This window comes from Esox lucius, chromosome 2 (genome assembly GCF_011004845.1).
Source record: "Esox lucius isolate fEsoLuc1 chromosome 2, fEsoLuc1.pri, whole genome shotgun sequence".
Taxonomy (NCBI): Eukaryota; Metazoa; Chordata; class Actinopteri; order Esociformes; family Esocidae; genus Esox; species Esox lucius.
Window position 1 is genome coordinate 6,053,643 of NC_047570.1, and position 23,774 is coordinate 6,077,416.

A 23,774-nucleotide genomic window follows, 5' to 3' on the forward strand; every position below is an offset into this window, starting at 1 on the left:
TTTCTATTCTGGATAGAGCCAGTTTGCACTGTTCTGTGAAGGGACACATCGTTGTACGAGATCCTCAGTTTCTTGACATGGAATAGCCTTTATTTCTCAGAACAAGACATGACTGATCATTTTTAGAAGAAAGTTCTTTGTTTCCGGCCATTTTGAGTCTCTAATTGAACCCACAAACGCTTATGCTGAAGATACTGAACTTGTCTACAGAAGGACAGTTTTATTGCTTCTTTAATCAGCACAAGAGTTTTCAGCAATGGTAACATGAACAAAAGTAACGTGTTACAAGTAACACAAATGAGTAAAGGAGTACAGTTTCAGAGGAACTAGTATTTTATAGTTACTTTCTGGGGGCTGTACTCTTTACTCTTACTCAAGTATATATTTTTTTATAAATCATACTCTTTACTCGGTTACATTTCATCTACTCTTTCGTAACAATTGTAACAATTGTCTTCAGTTGTTTGTCAAAATATATTGAGTTTTTTCGTTTCGTGATTTGATTTGGGTGTTCCCTCCTGCTCCTGTAAATCTGCATCGGAGTGCGAGCACAGACGTAGCTAATTAAATGGCAGACACCGACATGAAAGTTGTCAATTGAAGGACGTTGACGTGGGAAATTCCAATCCCTGGCCACAAGTGCATGACATCCACACCAAGTGTATCCCATAATTTGATTTAAATTTAAAATAGGCAACACAGTCATCATGAAATGTTGTCTTTTTATTCCCAAAGACTCAACCATCTATGCTTTCAAAAACTCATCATCATAGCTCCGCAAGCACAGAGGTAAGGTTAGCGAACCGGCTCGCGCTACTTAGCCAGCTAAATCCTATTATTATAATATTTTTTTTTTTAGATTAAACCTTTTTGTCTTTGAACAAGTACAGTATAACGACATGTAATATATCTTAATGATAATGTAATAATCTAGCTAACCTACAATATATAATAGCACTACAACTTGTTAGTATATTTGTATTGGCTCATTGGGCTTGACTTGAACTTTATTATTTAGTAATGCACTTTAGTTAGCAGCCAATCTAGCTAGCTAGATTTTAGTTGAAAGCAATTGCTGCTAACCAGGTGGCTTAGTTGCACTGCAGTCAGTCATTCCACCCAAGACCTGACTTACTAACAACAAATATTTGTTTTACAAATGTACTGAGCATTACACAAGATGAATATATATATATTTTTTTACCATTAACATGTATGATGGCCTTCATTTGCAAGAATCTTATTTGCAACACAGATTAATAATAGATATACAATATTATTTACTTTTGCAATTTATTTAGTTTTTCTATTCTGCATTGATATGTGCTCTGGAAAACAAATGCCTATTCAAACACAACAAATGCAGTTTGTGTTCGTACTTTAAATAATTTTTCCTTGTTGTTACTATGGCATTGAATATAATGACTTGAACATAATATGTAAATAGTACTCAAGTACTTTTTTGACCAAGTACTCTTTTACTCTTACTTAAGTCGTTTTTTCAGGTGGTATTTCAACTTTTACTTGAGTACAATTTAGGATGAGTTACAGTACTTTTACTTGAGTACAGATTTTCATTACTCTACTCATCCCTACAATTAGCCTTTTAAAATGCTAAACTTGGATTAGCAAACACAACGTACCACTGGAACACAGATATTGTTGATAATGGGCCTCTGTACGCCTATGTAGATATTCCATAAAAACAGCTGTTTCTAACTACAATAGTAATTTACAACATTAACAATGTCTACACTGTATTTCTGATTAATTTGATGTAATTAAATGGACTAAACATTTGCTTTTCTTTCAAAAACAAGGACATTTCTAAGTGACCCCAAATGTTTGAACGGTATTGTATACACACACACACAAAAAATCTGAGAGAATGGATAAAACATTGGAGGGAATTAATAAAAAAAATATGAGAGAAGGAATAAAACATTTGGGGCAATAGATAAAAAAGGAATGGATTAGCCTGGCATTTTTTCCACCATGATCCCCAAGGGGTTCCGTAATATATCTTTGCACTAGAGCTGTTGATCTACATTTGGCACAAGGGCTTCATGTGAATCCAGGTTTAATTGAACTGGCAGATCCTATTTCACACAGACAAACAGCACAGTTGAGGTCCTGAAAATAAACATGTACTTTGCTTAAAATTATGTTCTGCAGGTTGCTCTTCCTAATTCTCTAATTCGTCTAAATAACAAACAAAACATACACGTCTCTGTGAAACTTTTTTTAACATTAAAATAACTGTCCAATCATTTCCAATATGAGTGGAATAGTTTACCTTCCAAGCAAAATTATAATTAGGCATTTTTCCTTGTTTTCCTGTCTTTATTAAGTTGGATTTAGTTGGGTGTACTGTGTCAAAGGGTCTTTTCTTTTTTACATTTACATTGCTAAATTTCCTGGTAGGTTTCTAGTTCATCCCTCTCAGGAGGATGACATCATCCGGTGAAGATACACATTATGATGGGGGTTTGGAAGTGTGTTTTCTTTAAATGATGTTTTGATCAGCAAATATGAGCATACCAGTATGAATGATAATATATATGAAACCTCCATCTAAAGTATAGATATCTTTGACATAAAATTCTAAATGGATAACAATATTATTATTAACTTCTGAAAGTCGAAGAGACAAAGATAATCCCATGTGCCTTATTGTACAGCTTGTTTATGCCCTAAATCATAAAGGAAGTACGTGTTGAAGAAAGGTTATCTTATGAAACAGTGGATTACCGGGAGAGTCAATAACCTTATTTGAGTAGGGGACAGTAAAGTTGTGTTAATTTCTGATCTTTAAGATCAAACAAATACTCAGATATTATTAAATCAATGATAATGTCCTCTCTTATAAGAGCTGTTCGAAAAATCAGGTCACACAGAAGTTTTGGCCCACATCATTGAGTTTAGAAGACCAATCAAATGTTCATCTGGGAGAGGGGGTGGGCAGTAGACCATTCTGTAAGCCAATTAGGGCTGTGTAGTTGTTAAAATGTGTTTCCTAATGCTCCCACTATCAGAAATATTCAATGGCCAAAGAACGATCTGGGGATTGAATTATTAAAATAATTTGTTAAAGTTAGGCCTATTCAATAAAAAGAACAGTGGTTATTATGATTATATTTCTTCTCCAAAGACTGCATGGGGTTATACCACCATACTTACAAGTCACCTTTTCATTGTAGTCACTTGTAGTGTATATTTGCTTAGAATGTAAACTACACTACAACCTTATACTACAGAAGTAATGCATTGATGCACTTTGAGCAAGTCCATAAAGGGTACTGTTCATAATATCATCTCTACCTTGACAAAACATGGGATTCTGTGGTGAATGAATCAAGAGACAAAGGTTTCCACTTGAAGCAGGCAGATTGTGTGAAGCGCTCTCTTCAGTGTTTTGAGAGACTCAGACAGAAAGCACACTACACCAGAGAAAGTGGTCGGGATGAATAGCGGCGCTCCTTATAAGAAGAAGTGGTACTTACAGTCCAAGAAGCACCACTTTGGTGAAAGCTTCTGCGAGGAAAGGGTCTTGGATTTAGCCCCATCATCCTCCTGAGAAAGAGGAGGGACCAATGAGATTAGTTCCACAAAAGCCAGCTCTATACACTAAACACAAAATGGACTGAATGGCCCCAACTCTGTTCGGTACAACTTACTGGTCCATTGGAGTAAAAAAAACAGAACACTTGAATAATAAAACCAAAAAGTAAAAATGTTCTGTTGGATGTAGGGGATGATTAAAAGGTCTGGTGTCTTGAGTTCAGAAATATGCTTTTAAACAGATCACTGAAATGTCTCAGCATATCAATCCCTCCTCTACTCTTTCATACACACAGTTGCATCGAATTAGAAGGACAGGTGTTTCCCCCCGGCGAATCTCAATCACAGAACCACCTTCTTTGGTTGTTGTTTTGTGCATTGGCTGAACTGTACATAATCCAAGCTTTTGCAAAGATACCATAGCCCAGTGACTTTATGCAATTATACAAGGCACATCTACATGATCCTCCTCAGACCTTGATCTTGAAGGTACGTCAATGTTTAGAGGAAAAACCAAAAACGCATTTATGTTTATAAATTTAATGTTTAAACCAAAAGTGACCCACTGGAATTAGACAATTTCACAACATCATTAAGTCCTTTTCAGGCCCATGGGTTTTTCCCGACCCCATGTCTTCAGCCAGAAAACACCAGGCTTTGGTTATAGATCAAAACAGGGGTCAGAGTTATTCCTGGTCAGTTTAACTGTGGTCAGGAATACCTACTACTAATTTCCCATCTAAACGTAAACTTGACCAGTCCATCTACTTGCCAAAGGGGACTGGAAGGATTGCCAATTACGGACTGTTGTAACTCATGCACTGAAACACAACGCTGAAAGATCATGCTTAGCTTACGGCACAAACACTTGATACCACCCACAAGAGAAGAACACACCCACACAACAACAGCGCTGTGAACAAGGAGGTAAGTACCACCGGTGTTGTCTTGGTATCACACCGAGCGCACATCACATGCAACCACCAAACAAGACCGTATCAACTAGTCTGCTACCTGCTAGTTCACTCTAATAAGCACATTTTTACTAACAGCCAAAGGCACTTTAACTTCAGCAATGCTCTTTAACATGAGCTGCAGACAAAAATCACAGGCAACCCTATTCCTGATTGGACATCTCTCGCTCATGCAGACAAGAAAGCGAGAGACAGCAAAACACACACAGCACAAACGCATCTATCTAAATCATGCTTAAGGGCGTTGAGGAACAAGGATAAAAATGCTTCCCACAGGGACAAATTTGGGTTGGTTCGCAGGGCCACTACAGAAGACAGAAGGGAAAAGGGTCTTATGTTTTATTCAGCCATTCACATAATGGAGTTGGTTTGGGTAATCAATGTCACAGAGGAGAGGTGGATGAGGATGGAAATAAGTGCCAGATTTAGCTGGGAGAAGTGTGCAGTTATCACTAGAGACAGTCTCAGCATCTATCAGCACTTCTCGCTCTCTGGTTATGTAACAGAGAGCTTGTGGTGAAAACACTTTCTAAAAGCAACCAGGCTTGACTGACTGCACAGCTTATTTGTTTTCCAAGCCAACGAGGACCTACTGAATATGAGCAGTATATTTTATTTTTCTATTTTCTTGGAGGCAAAAATATTCAATGGAAGAGTTGATTAAACACACACTTCCACATAAACACCATATGGAACTAAAACGATTGAAGCTGCAGACGTTGCTTAACACTTAGTATTGTAGCTTTTAGTGTTAGTCTTCAGGACAACGTAATCCTAAACCAAATAGTAGGGTTAAGATATAAAATTGATATAACAGATATTGGCCTTGATTTTGAATTTGATTACGATCCCTCCGTCTGTGAACCTGCGAACCAGTTATCTGGAGAATGTTTCGTTTTCAGACTTGTTCCCCCTTCTATGCCACCCACTCTATGTGCCGTCTCGGTTTACCAACCTGAAGCACCAGTCGTTTGAAGGAAGGGTGAACGGAGATGAAATCCTGTGGAACAGCCCCAAAAACACTGTAATCCCCCAAAACGAAGCATCTTGCCTGTCCAATGCCCCCGCCCAAAGTAAACCACCACATGTGGATAGGAAAATAAGCATCTTGTCTTGAAATTGCTATAATGACCGGTTTTGGATTGCAGAAAATGGGTTGAATGGAGTGGATGCAATTTTTCCCCCTCAATTTATGCAGTCTTGTTATGGGCTATGAGGCCCATGTACCCAAAAAGCAGTATTATTATTGGGTGATTATATGTGTTTGAGAATAACCTGAAAGTAGAGGATTACATGAATTACAGAAGCAATAACCATTCTGCAACAGAGGTTTAGTCTTTATGTCTCTAATAGTGGCAGACAAAACCAAAATATAATTTAAGTCTTATGAGTAGAAAAGAGCAACAACACAACATATTGTTGGAGAACCCCAAATGAGGGGCAGCCGATGAGGTATGGGGTTAAAAGGGAGGAATAGAATAATCAAATGATTACAAAGCAATGGTGCTGCTAATCGCCAGCAAATTTCATGCACTATTTATTTCAATGGGATTTTTTCACCAAAAGGGAGGAGGCGCCAGGAAAGGGGTAAGAATGTAATTTTTGGCAGGGTCCCAGTCTCCCCCATTCACAAAAAATCACAAACGCAATCCTTTTCCATCCTAAAATCAGGTTTGGGAGGTTTGGGTCTGTCGAGATGAGCCTTTACATATCAGCCTGCAGGCATTGTGAATGACCAGCCCCCAACCATCTAAAGCCCACTCTCCTTGTGTCTCCTCACAACACCACATTGTTAAATCCCAATCATCCCATAGCTCGGCCTTTTACTCTCTGCCTGTCCTGTCTGTCCTCAGAGACATCCAAGTTCCCCTGGGGTTAGCTACCTCCCGGCCCCTCGGTCATTATACTCTCTCATGTCCTTCATCTTTAAAGCAGAGCTCCAGCTAATCGTTAACCCCGTCCCCGTCCCCCCCTTCTTAATTTCTCACCTCCTGGAGCCTTTCGATGTGGGAGCGGCATGTTTCCAGGTCACTATCTCCCGGGACAACGATGAGTCCCAGTGGGATAGCTGTGAGGAGAGATGAAGAGAGACAAGAACATGCTGTTAGACACTGCTTCGGACACCCAGGGATCAAGGCAAGTAAGAAAAAACATCACCATGACCTACATTCTAATGCTAAGTACACAGGTAGCTTATAGACACCAGCTAACCGTCTGCAATCAGCTCCAATCCAAGAAAATGTCCTTTTGTTGACAGATGATCAGGAATGCTATTTAGATTTGCTGGATGCTTTCTGTTTCATAGTGTGAAGTCCAATGCACCTTTTGAACTCAATTGCCATTTACACAGCTGTTGAAGGAGCTGACATGTATGAACACACAGCGACAGCTGGAGAAGAGTTCATTTTTTCATGTCGGCCCGGGGTAAAAAGAAAAAAAAGTGGATCTGTGTATGTTTGTCATTGGCTCCCAAACCCATTGATTTGTGCAAGAGACAGACAATTAGGCCTAAACTAAAGTACCGGTCTGGGCAGCAGGTGAGAGAGCAGTTACACTGTGCTGTCAGCGAGTGCATTTAAAGCACATTATGTGATAATGAATGTTCGGGCCATTCACAGGGACGTCTTTTGAGGCTTTGCAGTCAAAATACGAGTGAATGACTCGTGGGCTATCGGGTCCGGGATTTGTGAATAAAAAAAAAAAAAGAGGCTCTCTGAGGAGCAGCAAGTTTCCCAGGCGTAGACAGAGAAAAGCAGGGAGAATTCTCCACTGAGGAATGTGCTGTTGCCTAGCAACCTTGGAACAGCCTGTCTGTAATTCAATTCAGCTTCTTTCCTTTTCTCCTTTCCTATTTCTCTTCTGCTGTCCCCACTGCAACAGCGCAGTTGTCTCATCTCTTTATAGGTGTCAGGCAACTGCGACACCTGTGTAACTAGTAACCACATTCTATATTTTGGGATCAGAGACAAGAGAATCGAGTTAAAGGGATTGTTCACCGATTTTTATGTGGCTTTGTTGTCTCATTTTGTTTTGTTACAGAAAACATTAGTTGTCACATTAGCACCACCAAAGCATTATGAAAATGTGTCTAAAGCATGTAAAGCTCCAAATCAACTCATATTACAGCAAACTTTGGCCTAGTCCACATGCACATGGGTATTTTTGAAATTGGGGGGTTTCTATGCGTTTTGGCCTTTTGTCCACACGCAAAACTGCGTTTTAGGTCACTGCAAACTGACCTTTTGAAAAACTTCTTCCAGGGTGAAGATATTTAGAAACTGTGTTTTCAGTGTTGATATGTAGACAGGGAAAACTGAGCTTTTGGCTTGTAACGTCAGAGTGTGCGCCGTTACCTCCATTGATTACCTCCATTGATTTTGTGCAATGTAGCCAAAATAATGCTGGTTTTAACCTTGCTAACAGGACTTTTTACATGTGTACAGAGAAATGTACAGTTACTCTCCCACTATATTGAGGAACTGAGGCGTCAGAATGTGCTACGGAGGTCACTGTTATCACTGCTACATGCAACGCTCATTGTTGTCCGCCTACCGGAACTGGTAATAACGTTTTTCAGGCTTCTGATTGGCCAACATGGCTTTAAGGTTAGGGTTGTATCATCGCCTGTTGGTTTGGCATGTTCTTTAGTGTGTTTTTGCCTATTCATGTGGACTGAGATTTTTTTTAAACGGTGCTTGTATCTACGCAATTTCTTTTAAAAATGTTTTAAAAAATCCCCACGTAGGTGTGGACAAGGCCTTATTCTTGATCACTTATATGCAATCTAATCTAATAATTTGCATCCATGTTTAAATTAAATATGCAAATATGGATTTATGGGACAGTGGATTTTTTTCATAAACAACAATCAGGCCACATGTAAAAAGGGTGAAGCTCTGACTGCTAATACCAACTGTAACACAGGGTCCATGTGAAACATCAGGGATCTAACAAAATATATCGTAGCCAGAAGAACTGACAGTGATAAGTAGAATGAAGTTAATGATTCTTTGCATGCATATATTCGTAACGTTTGCCTATGGAAATCTGTAGTATGTGAGCGAGCCACACCATGCATTAACAAAGTATGCTGTATGACAGTTTAATATGGACATTCTTTTCTACAGTTTTCTATTCAGTCTATTTTTAGAATCAGTTCAATTGTACTTCACATTTAAAAGCATGACGTATTTTCTTTCAGTTGCATGCTCTGCCATCTTGTGGTGAAAAAAGGCCTAAGAATAAAAACGTATTAGGACATTTTATATCAGGTAGTATAATACCAAAGTAAAATTGCATGTATTTATAATACTTTTTCATTTACACACATGTCTTAAAAGATATTGATCGCGAGGAGCTGGGATTTGTGTAATTTAAGACAGAAACGGACCCAAACTGCATCTATTGCATTCAACATAACTAGGAGGTGGTAAATGTTGCAGTTTTGTTTGGAGAACAATCAAACTGCAGCACCACCTAAATTTCAGAACAACATCCTTCATTTAATCTCAGACAAAACATATGCTGTCCACTATCTTTTGAGACCAAACAAACATACAAACATTCTCAAAACACATATTTGACCAAACATTTTAATTTTCTTCATATAATGTCCTCTTGAAACGCAGCTCAGGATTTCTACTACATTTCATTAATATAGTGTTTTTTTATCCATTAGACAAATACTTATTTCATTTTCATTGCTCAATTGAGGATTGAGTTAAATTTAACACTGGGGAAAAATAGATTTCACACAATTATAATCAAATTAAAACCGACTTTTTACCAATTTGAGCTTTAGCTGTTTCGGTAATGAGAAATCCTAGTGGGGTTAATAAGGAGTGCTTGAGAACTCTGGAGATACAATGTACATAAGTGAATACATTGACTTAACAATGTACAGTGGGAAGAACAAGTATTTGATACACTGCCGATTTTGCATGTTTTCCCACTTACAAAGCATGTAAAGGTCTGTAATTTTTATCATAGGTACACTTCAACTGTGAGAGACGGAATCTAAAACAAAAATCCAGAAAATCACATTGTATGACTTTTAAATAATTAATTTGCATTTTATTGCATGACATAAGTATTTGATCACCTACCAACCAGTAAGAATTCCGGCTCTCACAGACCTGTTGGTTTTTCTTTAAGAAGCCCTCCTGTTCTCCACTCATTACCTGTATTAACTGCACCTGTTTGAACTTGTTACCTGTATAAAAGACACCTGTCCACACACTCAATCAAACAGACTCCAACCTCTCCACAATGGCCAAGACCAGAGAGCTGTGTAAGGACATCAGGGATAAAATTGTAGACCTGCACAAGGCTGGGATGGGCGACAGGACAATAAGCAAGCAGCTTGGTGAGAAGGCAACAACTGTTGGTGCAATTATTAGAAAATGGAAGAAGTTCAAGATGATGGTCAATCTCCCTCAGTCTGGGGCTCCATGCAAGATCTCACCTTGTGGGGCATCAATGATCATGAAAAAGGTGAGGGATCAGCCCAGAACTACACGGCAGGACCTGGTCAATGACCTGAAGAGAGCTGGGACAACAGTCTCAAAGAAAACCATCAATAACACACTACGCCTTCATGGATTAAAATCTTGCAGCGCTCGCAAGGTCCCCCTGCTCAAGCCAGCGCATGTCCAGGCCCGTCTGAAGATTGCCAATGACCATCTGGATGATCCAGAGGAGGAATGGGAGAATGTCATGTGGTCTGATGAGACAAAAATAGAGCTTTTTGGTCTAAACTCCACTCGCCGAGTTTGGAGGAAGAAGAAGGATGAGTACAACCCCAAGAACACCATCCCAACTGTGAAGCATGGAGGTGGAAAGATAATTATTTGGGGATGCTTTTCTGCAAAGGGGACAGGACGACTGCACCGTATTGAGGGGAGGATGGATGGGGCCATGTATCGCAAGATCTTGGCCAACAACCTCCTTCCCTCAGTAAGAGCATTGAAGATGGGTCGTGGCTGGGTCTTCCAGCATGACAACGACCCCAAACACACAGCCAGGGCAACTAAGGAGTGGCTCCGTAAGATGCATGTCAATGTCCTGGAGTGGCCTAGCCAGTCTCCAGACCTGAACCCAATAGAAAATCTTTGGAGGGAGCTGAAAGTCTGTATTGCCCAGCGACAGCCCCGAAACCTGAAGGATCTGGAGAAGGTCTGTATGGAGGAGTGGGCCGAAAATCCTGCTGCAGTGTGTGCAAACCTGGTCAAGAACTACAGGAAACGTATGATATCATACATTTCTGGATTTCTGTTTTAGATTCCGTCAATCACAGTTGAAGAGTACCTATGATAAAAATTACAGACACGGCAGGACCTGGACATGCTTTGTAAGTGGGAAAACCTGCAAAATTGGCAGTGTAACAAATACTTGTTCTCTCTTCTGTATATGTGTGTGTATGTGTGTATATACATATCAAGATGCTAATTAGACAGCATGATTATTGCACAGGTGTGTCTTAGGCTGGCCACAATAAAAGGTCACTCTAAAATGTGCAGTTTCTCTGTAATGGGAGGCCCGAAAACCAGTCAGTATCTGGTGTGAGCACCATTTGCTTCATGCAGTGCAACACATCTCCTTCGCATAGAGTTGATCAGGTTGTTGATTGTGGCCTGTGGATTCCTGCTGCAGTGTGTGCAAACCTGGTCAAGAACTACAGGAAACGTATGATATCATACATTTCGGGGTTTTTGTTTTAGATTCCGTCACTCACAGTTGAAGAGTACCTATGATAAAAATTACAGAAATTACATGCTTTGTAAGTGGGAAAACCTGCAAAATCGGCAGTGTATCAAATACTTGTTCTCCCCACTGTATACGTGAATACATTGACTTAACAATGTACATACGTGAATACATTGACTTAATGTACATACGTGAATACATTGACTTAATGTACATAGGTGAATACATTAACCTAATGTACATACGTGAATACATTAACCTAATGTACATACGTGAATACATTGACTTAATGTACATACGTGAATACATTGACTTAATGTACATACGTGAATACATTGACTTAATGTACATACGTGAATACATTGACTTAACTTAATGCTAATTTAAGGTCTACTTCTCTAGATGACCGTTAATGTGTTAAATGATTAACTTTACACTATTAGTCTAGTTTAAAGTTCAGCTAGTGTACCATCAAGATTATGGATAAATCACAGCAACATGCAGTACTTAAGGTTTAGTCAGAATACATTTAAGGACATCATAGGATGTTATTTTTAAAAAGCAGCATTTCATTTAAAATTAAACACTTTCCCAAAAACGATACATGAGCCTTTGGAATGATAGTTGATTTCTGCACTCATCATGCTTTTGTATCTAAAATGGAAAGGGTTGGCTTTGTTTTCATGAGAACCACACACACTGCGTTGGGCGAGGGAGGGGGGAGGAAATAACTACCACCGTTTCACTGTCCAGAACAGTCACAGTAGGTTTGCGGATGTGACTGTAAGTGCAACTGAGAACGGGAGGTGGCTCCGGCTGCGTTGCGGAGGTGACTGCCGTTTTGGCCTGGCACACAGGTGCCCCAGGAAGCTGTAAAACAGGAAGCGGTGGACAGAAAGGCCCTTCGAGGCCCCCTGAGGGCCTCATTTAGACACAGTAATGAGTAGCCACCTCATTATCGCCTTCCAGACAGACACTTGATATCCAGCCAGAGTCACCAGGCTCATATTGCATGATAAACTCTCAGCAATGGAGAGGCCTGCCAGGGATGGGGGGGGGGCATTAGAGTGGATGGATGGAGAAACCTAGAGCCAATGGCGGACTCCCTTCTTCCGTTCTTCCCTCTTCGGTAGGAACCAGAAGACAACATTTCTGGATTTTATGCTAAGTGCCGTATAAATCAAAAGGGACTACCTATGCGATGGGTGCGCAGACACGTCGCATGTACATATTCAGGCAATGCCTCTCACCGACCGGCCCAGGTCACTTGCGTATGGACAGGATTTTGCTCTCCTGAAAAAGCCTGTGGTTTTGTCGTCTCTAAGAAACAATACTTCATAAAGCTTTACTCAAGAGACCATGGTAATCCTCTTAGTGCAGCCGGGCCATCTCTGAAGGAGGATGACGTTCCAGTGCGTTAGACAAAAGATTGAATACTCACAGGCCTCTTTGAGTTTCTCCTTGTCGTAATGAAGCGCTTCATAATCGTGCATGCTGATACGGTTGACCCGGATCCTCAACCTCTCCGGAAAGGGCTGCTGGCTGAGGAAGACCACAAAAAGAAGGTCATTTTTACTACATTAAACATTTTAGTAGTTTAACAAACGTGCATACATTTTCGGTAATCAGCCCCTGAAGGGAATTCAATCACAATTGTTAGCGTTGCAATATCGCTGCTCTACTGAAACCTTTGTGACACGGGATTTAAGGAGCACTTTCATAGCACTATGCTGACCACCACAGGCTAGGTTCGAGCCTCGACTGCTTTGCTAGATGACTAGAGGTAAAATCCACAGCCTATTTAAATGGGCCAGCGCATGGGGATGGGTTAGGCATTGTCAGCTGGGATTTCCTGGTCTCTTCATGCTCTAGCGACTCGCTCGGGCGCCTGCATAGTTGAGGGAGGTCATCAGGTCAGGAAGCTTGCCCTCACGCGTGTCGACCCACATAACTTCCTGGATGGCAGGAATACAGCATAGATTCCCCTTCTTCTGTTTGTCATTGTTACGCCTTCAGGATGATTACGTATTCAAGAAAAACAGTCGCATTCTGTGGTGGATGCGACCTGTTTGCCGTGTGTGAGAGACCCCAAAAACAACAACACTGTGACTATAACAAAGCATCCTGTCCCTGCATAACCAACACCTGACAATAGAAAATGGCATCTGTTTTATTTCCTTGCATTCGAAAAACTGGCAGAATAGTTTGATCTAACAGTGGAGTTCGATCTCATACAATTTAAGTGTTTGAGTAAACACAGATGGCTTGTTTGTTTGATTTCTAGCCTCATTTGCATTTTATCATCTCAACTTTTGCTCCAAGCGCCTGGTGTTTTTTATACCGAAGCGAGACTGGTATAAAGATGCAATAATGGAACGGGGTTTGGAGAGCTACTACTTAATCTTGGCTTCTTTAAACACCATCCTTGAATTTGTCTCCTCCCTGGACATTTCAATTCCTTAAATGGAGGATTTATTTCCCCCCTCCGGCACCAAGTCAATACATTGTCGCCAGACTCCCAGCTGAACTGGCCAAGTATGAAATGAGCAAGAAAAATAACTACAACAGGAGTTAGAAAAGAAAATCAATAGAGCTATTTATTCAGATAATATATCTTCTGTTCTCATCCTGAATATAGACTGGGGATGATAAATATAACAATAAAGACATGATTTGCAGATAACTTTAATGAATGTCGTTTGCTGGAACTTCAGGGAATCCAACAATTGAATTCAACCAGCTCTGACTAGTAGGTTTAAGAAACCAGCTTGACACCTAAATCACACAGAAAGGAACTGCAGAGCAAATTGAAGGACCCTAATTAAAACTAGGGAAATGCTTTTAAACAACTCCCATCTCCCCAAACCTAGAGTGAGTAGTGGCAAATTGACGGCCGGAAGATTAAACGAAGTACAGCAGACACTTAAGCCACGGCAGTGGATTACCTCAGCGGGTGCAGAGCGGACGTCCACCATTGTCGGGGCAAATGGAATACAATATACTATTTAGAAACAAACCGTTGAAAATGGAAGGGTTGGGGAGAATGAGGGGGCCGTTTGCTCGACTGTATTACTCACTCGTTGAGTAGTGGTATAGAGGTCCTCCTCTTGGCCTTCTGCACCATGTTGGCTTGGTTCCGCAGGGAAATGCGGATGATTGAGGGGGCGAGCTTGCATGGCTCCCCGTCCACCTGCATGGGGATGGGCTTGTAGGTGGTGAGAGTCACCTCCCTGCACTGGTTCAGCCGCTCGCCGTGACCTCCTACCTGCAGCGTCGCCTACAGCACCAAGGAGACAAGTCATGGGTCAGAGCGAGGGCACAAAACGGGAAGCCGCTGACGAGCTCCACTGAGTGGACACGCCAACTGAACCGTTGCGTTGCTAACCCCCAAGGCACATGGGAGCTGCGAGGCCATTACCAGAGAGGTCATGGTGAAGCCGATGACTTCGATGCAGCCGTCGTCGTGCCGCTGTGGCTCAAAGTCGTGGTGCTCACCTGGGTTTCCCCAAGGCATCGTGCCGGCGCAGTATCTACGCACACACACACACACACACACATAGTTTGGTGATGATTGTAGACTACATAAAAGTGACATTTAAAAAAGTGTCAACATGCCATTCTGCCTTTGAAGAACATGGCACAAGACAGTACACTAGCTGCTAACCTGGGAATGTTCAGGAACACCAGACATTGCAGCTTCAGATCCTGAACCTTTGAGGTGAGGTCGGTACCGTCGCACTGATGACAGGAAACAGACACATAAAACAGACAGACGTTTAGCGTGCAGGTTAGCGCTAGGATCATTCCTGGATGACTTCTGACACGGCCTTTGACAAGGACCGACGTCAAAACGGCGCCACCTTCTTTCATTACACATTTAACAGTGAGGCAGCCCCGCCCCCTCGCATGTTTCCTGACTCATTCAGGGTGGAGACAGTGAGGAGACGGGAAAGACGGCAGTTAACTTTGTTCGGGAATCAAACCCACATCTACGCAGTGTTCGTGTTGAAGGCAGCAGCCCTAACCACTAAACCACCCCAAGCCAAAAATGGCGGCAAATTCTGACGCCAGTTCTAAAGAACACATTTGTCAGACTAATGAAATGCCATTTAGTAGGTCGTAGAGATCACAACGCTTACAATGAAGCCCAGGCACTCAAAGTAAATGTCTGTTTATGAATAAATAAAAACAACCTTTACGAATTACTAGTCACACAACAGGAGCTCAAGCCAAAGTCGACGTGATGTTAAGAGTCAGGCTGGGTGCCGGTAGAAGCAACTGCTAATGTAAGGATTGCTTTATAAAATGAATGTGATCGTTCGTTTGAAGCTGAACTCACCACAACCTTGATGTGTTTGGCCAGGTCTTTGGAGCTCCCCATGAGAAAGTCTGAGAAGGCCGTCTGTTTTGAAGGGGCACCAGAGAATCCCACATGTAGATTATTAACGAGGAAAGAAATCAATACCCAACTAAAGCTATGGCCACAAACGCCACGATTACTGTCAACACTGATGGCAACAGTGATGACAAAGGATGTTTGTGTCAAGTTAACAAAATAAAAGTGGTACCCACTCCTGCATAGAACATCTTGTTCCGAAAGCGGCTGTTGAATTTCTCTGGGTTGGCCTCTGAGAAGCATAGGTAAAGACAAAAGCACAATATTAGCAACATAACACAGTTATTTGACAAGCAGTTCATTCTCACAAGACTGTCCAGTTGGTTGTCATCGAAGTGAGCTTGGTATGGACAGTGCATATTCTGGTCATCAATGACATTACATGGGTATTCAATGGTTACTGGTCGATCTGAATGAGAGCAGACTTCAGACCAACCTCGAGACTCGTGGAATTCTAGTGTCACATGTGCATCGAAGCCAAGGCTGAAGTAGTTGTTGAAGACATCAAGGGGAAGCTGTGGAAAAGATCCAATATCGCATAGTTCTCAGAAATCTGGATTCATAACGTAAACATTTCAACATTTAATCTGAGCAGAACCGTGAGCCTGAATCCAGCATTAGCCCTATAGCTTTTACACTGACCAAAACAATGTAGACTTTTTTCACTCAATATACTGATCATCTAATCTCTCCCAACTAACCAACAAAACCTGTCCAATTTTGTGGACAGATTTAAAATCGTCCTGACCTAAAAAAAATCAAGATCAGCAGAGATTTCGATTGAGCTTGAAATTTTTAGTCCGTGAGCAGGCTTAATGCCATGGAGGTATTTAAGAGTGTGATCTGCCATGTCCCTGGTAACAACAAAGAAATTACCTTGTGACATTGTAGAAAGGTTCATTCATTGGGCCTCAATGAAAAGACATTACAGCCAAGACCTGATTTACGATGTTATTACTCAAATCTGACAGATGAAGTGACAGGTCAAAAGGGATAGGTTCAAAGTTGATCAAGCTTGAATCTCTGCGTCCCCCGTCCGGGTCCTGGTCTTGAGAACATGATATGTAGTGACAGCTGACTGCCTGGGAATTGATGGGGCAGGGTGGTGGGGGTGTCTCGTGGGGTCGTGTACCTTGTCAGCCTGCTGATCATCTTTCTCTTCCGCAGCAGCCTCCAGGTTGGGCTCGACTACTAGATTCCACCGGTCCAGCTGGACGATATTCCCGTCTTCTACATGAGACAAGATCTTAGACACCGGCTCATCCGTGTAACCCTAGAGAAGGACAACTTCATGAAACAGAATGCATGTGGAAAGCATCTATTCCTACCGAAATGTGAGCCTGGATGTGGAGCACAACATCTTTAAAGACATAAATAGTTTTCAGATATACATTATCTCAATTGGAATATTTGAAATACATTTAATGTATTTAACATCAACTTCACATTAATATTTAATTAGCATTTACTATAACCATATTAAGTACATTTAGAAAGTACAGCATCTAAATTACAAAAGTTGAAAAAAAGACCAAAAAAAGTACAAGTATGTACACCAATGGTAAGTATTTAACACACAAATGCTAACAAAAACATATGAAATGTTCTGAGACCATTGGAAATATTCACACTGTTTTGTTATTTTTTAGAAACTCACCCCACCCCAGTTGAGGGTTCTGGCCAGGTCATTGCCCGTCCCCAAAGGCAGGATGGACACGGCAGGCTGGGGGTTCAACTGGAGCTCGTCCAGAGCTGACAGGATCCAGCCAACCTATGCACGCACCAAACAGCAGCTGTGTTTACCGTCACCATGCACGACATTATCCATTTTATTTCCTTGATGAACAAGCTATTTAACAGCTAAAAGAACAAAACCTGCATTGTCCTGCTGATGTTAAATCTCTTCAATAACCATTAAAGTTCAGGGCTTGGACGGGCATTTAAGGGCATAAGCCAGACATGAGATACCATGGGCTGTTATTTAAATGAGAACATGGTTTGGGCGTTTTAGCGCTTAAAAAAGGTCTGTTGTTGAACAAGCCTGTTTTGAACTCACCGTGCCATCCCCTCCACACGCCAGTATCCTCAGGTTATGGACCTTACGGTACATTTCTAACCTTGGTGAGACAGAGCCAGAGACAAAATCAACTTCTATATTCAGTCTGAAAGTCAGTCCACAGAGGCTCGTTAATGAAGGTCTCCTGCACTCATTTAATTAGCGGCGTCTCAGCACAACCAAGGATCACAAACCCCCCCCACCCCAAAGAAAAAAATAAAGGCCTCAGAGCCGACAAAAAGAGTAACAAAAATATATCAAAAGAACACTCAGAATTAAAACCACTTCTTTTGGGTTCAGATATATCTAACAAGAAGATGCTCTGCATCACTGAACGCTGAGCTGGGGAGAGGCTCAAAGACTGAGAAAGTGTATAATTATGTTGGATTTAGGGCCAGAGTTGTTTAACATTCATAAGAGTGAGGAAGCCGGCGCTGCCAAGTTGTTTGCTTGCTATGCTGAATAACGTACCCATCCTTGGGCCCTCCCAGACTCAGGTCGAACACTTGGCGTGGGTTGAGATACCACATGAAAGACTGGATGATCTTGGCCCCCTGAAAATGACACAGTGCGTAATTACTAACAGTGCTTCTTCATCACCATCTTAACAAATATGTTTTCAATTAGCCTGCTGCTATTTATGTATAACGGAGTGATCAAGCTGGGTGAATGGGTCACGGGATCTTTGAGATGCAGGCAGTGTTTTCTCTCACGGACGTCCTTTTAGGCCGGTCAGGATTACACCTGTGACTGGTGTCGAGACTCGGTTCACTGGGCCTGCACTGACAGCTACGGCACCGGAGGGCACGTCTCACCTGGTTCCCCCCGCTCTTTGGGTTGACGAACACCAACAGCGGCTTCATGAGCTGAGATGGAATGGGTCTAACAATGAAAGGCTTCCAGCGGGCCTCCTGCACACAGGGAAAGTGGGAGTAGAGGGAGAGAGCGAGAGAGAGAGAGAGAGGGAGAGAGAGGGAGAGAGAGTGTGAGAGAGAGAGAGAGAGAGAGAGAGAGAGTGTGAGAGAGAGAGAGAGAGAGAGAGAGAGGGAGAGAGAGTGTGAGAGAGAGAGAGAGAGAGGGAGAGAGAGGGAGAGAGAGTGTGAGAGAGAGAGAGAGAGAGAGAGAGTGTGGGAGTGTAAACAAAGAAGGATGCATTTAGCAAGGTGAACGATGACAGCTGGATGTTCAGAAGTTGGAGATAGAGAAGGAAATGGGCTCTAACCGCTTTGATTGCCGTTTTGTTATGAACTGTAGTTTCAGAACCATAACAGAACATAATACCCAAGTAGCTCACTAAAATTAAATGGCACTGAGCTGAGGCTGTGCAGAAACTTCCTGCCCTCTATGTGGCACAGTAAAACAATCAGTCAAATCTTCTGATTAATCAACATGTGGCTTTGGGGTAAGGAGATCTTTGGAGTTGGTATGGTACCTGGAGTCGTCTCCCTCTGAAGCACTTAAGCGCGCCTTGTCTTTGGAGGGCTGGCTAACCAAACAGGCCAGACAGGAGAGAGAATTATTTCGGTACGTCCATTTGTCATGTAAATGCATTAAAAGCCCCATTATGGGATATGGGGTCTTGCCAGGGAGTTTGTATTGACAAGCACATCTTATCTCCCAAGCAGGGTTGTCTCAGCAGTCATGTGATAACGACCAAGAACATCCAGATGGAGTACAGAAGAAAAGTAGCAACTCACTATTTGTGTCTCTTGGCAAACAAAAACAGCAGGAGTGGCCATTCGTGGGGACAGAGGTATCGTCTCAAACTCACCTCTACTCCCTTTTTGCTGGACTTGCGCTTGAACGAGGTCCGTTTCTTCTTTTTACTTGATTTTAGTGAGGACTGAAAGTACAACACAGGGTGACAAAGTGTATTCAAAATGCAGAAGGAACATCTCTGGAAACACCATGAACAACATAACGGGTGAAGGGTTTGGCTTATACCACAAACCGACCAACTGCTGCCCTCTTTTGGCTACTCGTTGTAAGTACACACAGCAAGGTTCTATTTTAAGAAACTTGCCGTTTTGCATTTAAATACTTATGGGAGGTTGGCGTTTCTACCTGAGGTCGGCGAACCCGGATGATCCAGGTGGGTGGCACGATGACAGAGGCATGAGCCCCGAGAGAGCAGGCCTCCTCAATCTGCTGCAGCATAAAGCACGAGACCTTGTTGTGATACTGTAGCAGGAAGAAATGAGGAAAAGATGGACGACACAGAACAGAAGTCAGTCACTTAACACATTCCCTCCCAAATGTCTGAGATGAATATAGCTAAAAACATACAGAACTCGGCAAGAGTCTTGGACAAAACACGATTCAACCAGACGTATTGCACTCTATGTCATTCCAGAGGGTGAAGACAGCTACTGAACCCAACATACAACATCAGTTATTGTATTCTATACATCGGTGTCCTATACAGGCAGCCTGGTAGTTAAACCTGACTTGTAACCAAAAGGTTGCAAGATTGAATCCCTAAGCCGAAAAGGAGAAACATCTGTCAGTAAATCCTAACTGCTCCCCGGGCAATTTGGAAGGGTTGGGTTAAAAGCGAGGAACATTTCAATCGGGCGTTGCGCGCAACCGACAACTTAAATGGAATCTTGAATCAATATCCATTGGAAGCATTTTCAAATGAATCATCATACTTAACGTCTGGCATGAGCAGAGTGCGAATCATCATCGGTGGTTAAAAGGCACCGCAGCCTAACAGTCAGCAGCGGTCGCCCCATGACAATACATGCAGTAAAGCTCACAACTTACTGCCTGTTTGCACCAGGAACAGCTGATGGCCACAATCTCCTTACTGTGAAAGGCAAACTTCTGCTGGAAACCCTGCAGCGAAGGGATGTAGAAGCAGAAGGTAAACTGACAGAAAAACTTGGTTTGGCGACATCGTTCATCTTGTGACACTGGGTAAGAAATCCGGTAATTGGCGCTGTCAACATGTTAATATGTTCACCTTCCCGCACTGCCGACACTTCCCGTCCTGGCGCCTCCGGTGGACCCAGTGGTGTCGAACTATGGTGGGCTGGGAAAACAGGCGTCCATACACATACTTCAGTCAGCTCACTCACTTGTGTCCAACTCCAAATACAAATGAGGCAGCAGGTGAGTGATATCAACAGAAACGTTCACTGAGTTAACTTGTTTATCATTGCAAATGAGAGGTTTGGACCCACACCATAATCGTGGACCCCCATAATAAAGCCAGTTCTGGGACAAGATAGTTGGTGTGGTAATAACAAAGTATGGTATAATGTGGGAATCTGAACCAAAGCGAAATCTGTTTTAACACAGGCAGCCCAATTCCGATCTTTAGCTCCTAACTGTTCCTTTGTCTTATCAGATGCCAAATGTTGCATAAAACCGGGCAACATATTGAACGACTGCCTCTAAAACTGTGGCTTTGGGCTGGTACCTGGGAGTTGGTCGGGAAAGGGGCGGCCTTGCTGTTAGCTATCCGCCTGAGGCGCTTTAGAGCGCCTCGTCTTTGGAGGACTGGCTAACCAAGTCAAGGCGTGGCGTGAGGAAAAGGTCAAAGGCCATAAAGGAAGCAGGGTGCAAGTGATGGAGGGGTTACAGAGGACACAGACACAGAATGACATGGAGAAAAAAGGCAGAGGAGGATTAAATACATGAGGGGGGAAAGTATGAGCACCGTGAAAGTATAAGTACACCGGTCATTGAGATCAAACACCAAGGGACATGTACTGGCACTTACCTCTCGTATATTTCTAGAGCCCGATTCCCTGAAGGATGGTTTACACCTGAAGTTGATCTATGATGGCAGAGACGGGGTTGGGGGGGGTTAGTACAAGGGTTTATTTTGTCTGTCTGTTCCAGCATGTTAGACAAGTCCCTGCACCGAGCTATTAGGCTAAATCAGACATCCAAAAGGGCCAACAGGAGAGGTTGAATGTTAAAATTAACAGGATTATATTTGTTGTGTTTAGCTAAAGCAGGGGTTGGCAACCTTTGTGATGGTAGAGAAGTAAATTAATATGTTTACAGAAATGCAATTTTAGAATGTGTTCAAATGGTACACTTAATACACACAGTTTAAAAAGCAGTGCATAATGTTAAAGACTGTATTCTGTGGTAAACTATGCACAGTGTTTGACTTGGAATTAAATAAATGCAAGCGGTCAAAGCCCTTAAATGTCAGCCTCTAACTGATCACAATAACTCGCAGCCTCTACAGCTCCGGAAAAAATTAAGGGACCACTGCACCCTTCTGTTCCTCACTCAAAACCTGGCTTTTCAACTTCTTTGGAAAGGAAAGAAAAAGGTGCAGTGGTGTCTTAATTTTTTCTGGAGCTGTATATGTAGCCCAGCATCTACCTGTAAATCTAATTAGAAGGTTGCTGGTCTGTGATCCCATAGTTCTACCTCCTCATATTGTTCTCTTTATTAAGGCATCAAGTACAACAACTGCTACGTTAGGCGACTGTATAAAACACATATCAGCCCCTCTTGTCTGGACAGCTGCAGGGTGTGCAGGCATTTTACCCACTGAATCACATTTAAGCTTATCAATGTATTATCATTGGACGTTTAGGCTGAAATGTGGTTAGAATGGGGTTTAGACATGGGGGGCCAGTAAACATGTGCTTTATTGATGGATGATTTTCTGGTTTGTGTATTATGCAGTAATCACAGAGAATAACGGTAGGGGATGGTAGAACTATGGGATCACAGACCAGCAACCTTCTAATTAGATTTACATGTAGATGCTGGGCTACATATAAATGCTGGCAGTTATTTTGGTAAGTTACAGGCCAACACTTAAGGGCTGTGACAACTTGCATTTATTTAATTCCAGGTCAAGCACTGTCCATAGTTTCCAAAAAAACACAGTATGTCTTTAACATAATGCACAGTTTTTTAAACAGAAAAGTGTATATAAATGGCAACATTTTTACAAATTCTTAGTTGGCGAATAATCATGATTAAATACAAAAGATTGTGATTAATTGCGATTAATTATGTTAATCATTTGACAACACCAATGTATATGTATATATACACTCACAAATATTGTTTTATTTGGTTCAGTATTATTTCAAATTATATATTTTTTATAACAACCTGCTACAATGTCTTGACAGAAGAAAGACTCTACTCTGATCAAGACTTTATTACCTTGCCTTTGCTAAAGGTCATTGGAACTTTGAGTAGAACTTTGCTCTGTGGTCAGATATGGTCAAAAGAAGTGCACTGGTCACGGATGAAAGACTGGGGATGTTATGGTTCTGTTTTGCTGCCAAGGGCCCGACATCTGTCTGCCTAAGCCAGGAGGCTAAAACAGGGTTGCTTTAAGAACTTCCAGCAGAAAAATTATCTTGAGCATTTACAATTTTACCTCTATTAAACGTTGGATATCTCTCATATTTGCAGTGTAAAATTAAGCTGAAGAACGACGAAGGTAGCCATTTTGGCTCTTCTTTACCAAGGCTGCCAATAACTGTTGGGAAATGTATAAATAGCTGGAAATTCTCTGTGGAGTGATTAAAAAGTTTGCCAATCCCTGAGCCTAGAAGTAGAACTACTGAAACAGGAAGCCTGTGGTGTAATGTGTCACTATGTCAGTAACACCACCACTAGTTCCTGTTTACGTCCACCATAACACCCCCGGAAACAGCCGGGAACAATATAAACAGACCCGCAGATAAACACAGTTATGAGATGTTAGAAAAGTAATGGAAAGGAGAAAATAGATTGAAATCAACTCAAAATCCCTATGGAAAAGATAAACAAAATGAAAAGGCAGATTCCTCTATATGATTAAGAATCAAAGCAGTCTAATCTGGAAAGTCACCGATTATCCAGAGAGACCCAAGTAGAGTGCAGCAATTGAGGGTCAGGAGTAAAGGGAGGAGTTATGATCTAGCGCTAGTTATATCTGCCAGCAGTCTGAGAGAGATTGTCTCACTCTAAATTCGGGGTCTTTGATTTCCAGGCTGTCTTCATGGAGCATAGCCTCGCTGTCCGAAAACTGGAGAGGAGCAGGGCGGGTTAGGTTGGCATGTCTACCTTTTGAATCACATCATAGCTGATGGATACTCTTTTCATCATG

At 41.9% G+C, this 23,774-nt stretch overlaps 1 protein-coding gene across 13 annotated transcripts in view; it reads right to left on the reverse strand.

Annotated features, from left to right (window-relative positions):
- Nucleotides 1-23,774, reverse strand: part of dgkza (diacylglycerol kinase, zeta a) — a 137,437-nt gene that overhangs the window by 26,924 nt on the left and 86,739 nt on the right. For 4 of the 13 annotated variants that reach the window (XM_034296763.1, XM_034296764.1, XM_034296759.1 and 1 more), the window contains 23 exons: nucleotides 23,631-23,693; nucleotides 21,420-21,476; nucleotides 21,117-21,200; nucleotides 20,658-20,726; nucleotides 20,459-20,530; nucleotides 19,757-19,873; nucleotides 19,464-19,535; nucleotides 19,125-19,178; nucleotides 18,508-18,603; nucleotides 18,164-18,246; nucleotides 17,693-17,753; nucleotides 17,294-17,407; nucleotides 16,769-16,909; nucleotides 16,073-16,151; nucleotides 15,813-15,868; nucleotides 15,580-15,642; nucleotides 14,905-14,978; nucleotides 14,659-14,770; nucleotides 14,318-14,517; nucleotides 12,682-12,782; nucleotides 6,524-6,603; nucleotides 5,491-5,535; nucleotides 3,504-3,573 (listed from right to left, as the gene is read on the reverse strand). In XM_034296763.1, coding sequence (XP_034152654.1) covers nucleotides 3,504-3,573; nucleotides 5,491-5,535; nucleotides 6,524-6,603; nucleotides 12,682-12,782; nucleotides 14,318-14,517; nucleotides 14,659-14,770; nucleotides 14,905-14,978; nucleotides 15,580-15,642; nucleotides 15,813-15,868; nucleotides 16,073-16,151; nucleotides 16,769-16,909; nucleotides 17,294-17,407; nucleotides 17,693-17,753; nucleotides 18,164-18,246; nucleotides 18,508-18,603; nucleotides 19,125-19,178; nucleotides 19,464-19,535; nucleotides 19,757-19,873; nucleotides 20,459-20,530; nucleotides 20,658-20,726; nucleotides 21,117-21,200; nucleotides 21,420-21,476; nucleotides 23,631-23,693 — 1,963 coding nt within the window. The remainder of the gene's footprint in view (nucleotides 1-3,503; nucleotides 3,574-5,490; nucleotides 5,536-6,523; nucleotides 6,604-12,681; nucleotides 12,783-14,317; nucleotides 14,518-14,658; nucleotides 14,771-14,904; nucleotides 14,979-15,579; nucleotides 15,643-15,812; nucleotides 15,869-16,072; nucleotides 16,152-16,768; nucleotides 16,910-17,293; nucleotides 17,408-17,692; nucleotides 17,754-18,163; nucleotides 18,247-18,507; nucleotides 18,604-19,124; nucleotides 19,179-19,463; nucleotides 19,536-19,756; nucleotides 19,874-20,458; nucleotides 20,531-20,657; nucleotides 20,727-21,116; nucleotides 21,201-21,419; nucleotides 21,477-23,630; nucleotides 23,694-23,774) is intronic. The other 9 variants (XM_034296766.1, XM_034296771.1, XM_034296760.1 and 6 more) reach the window with 7 other exon arrangements.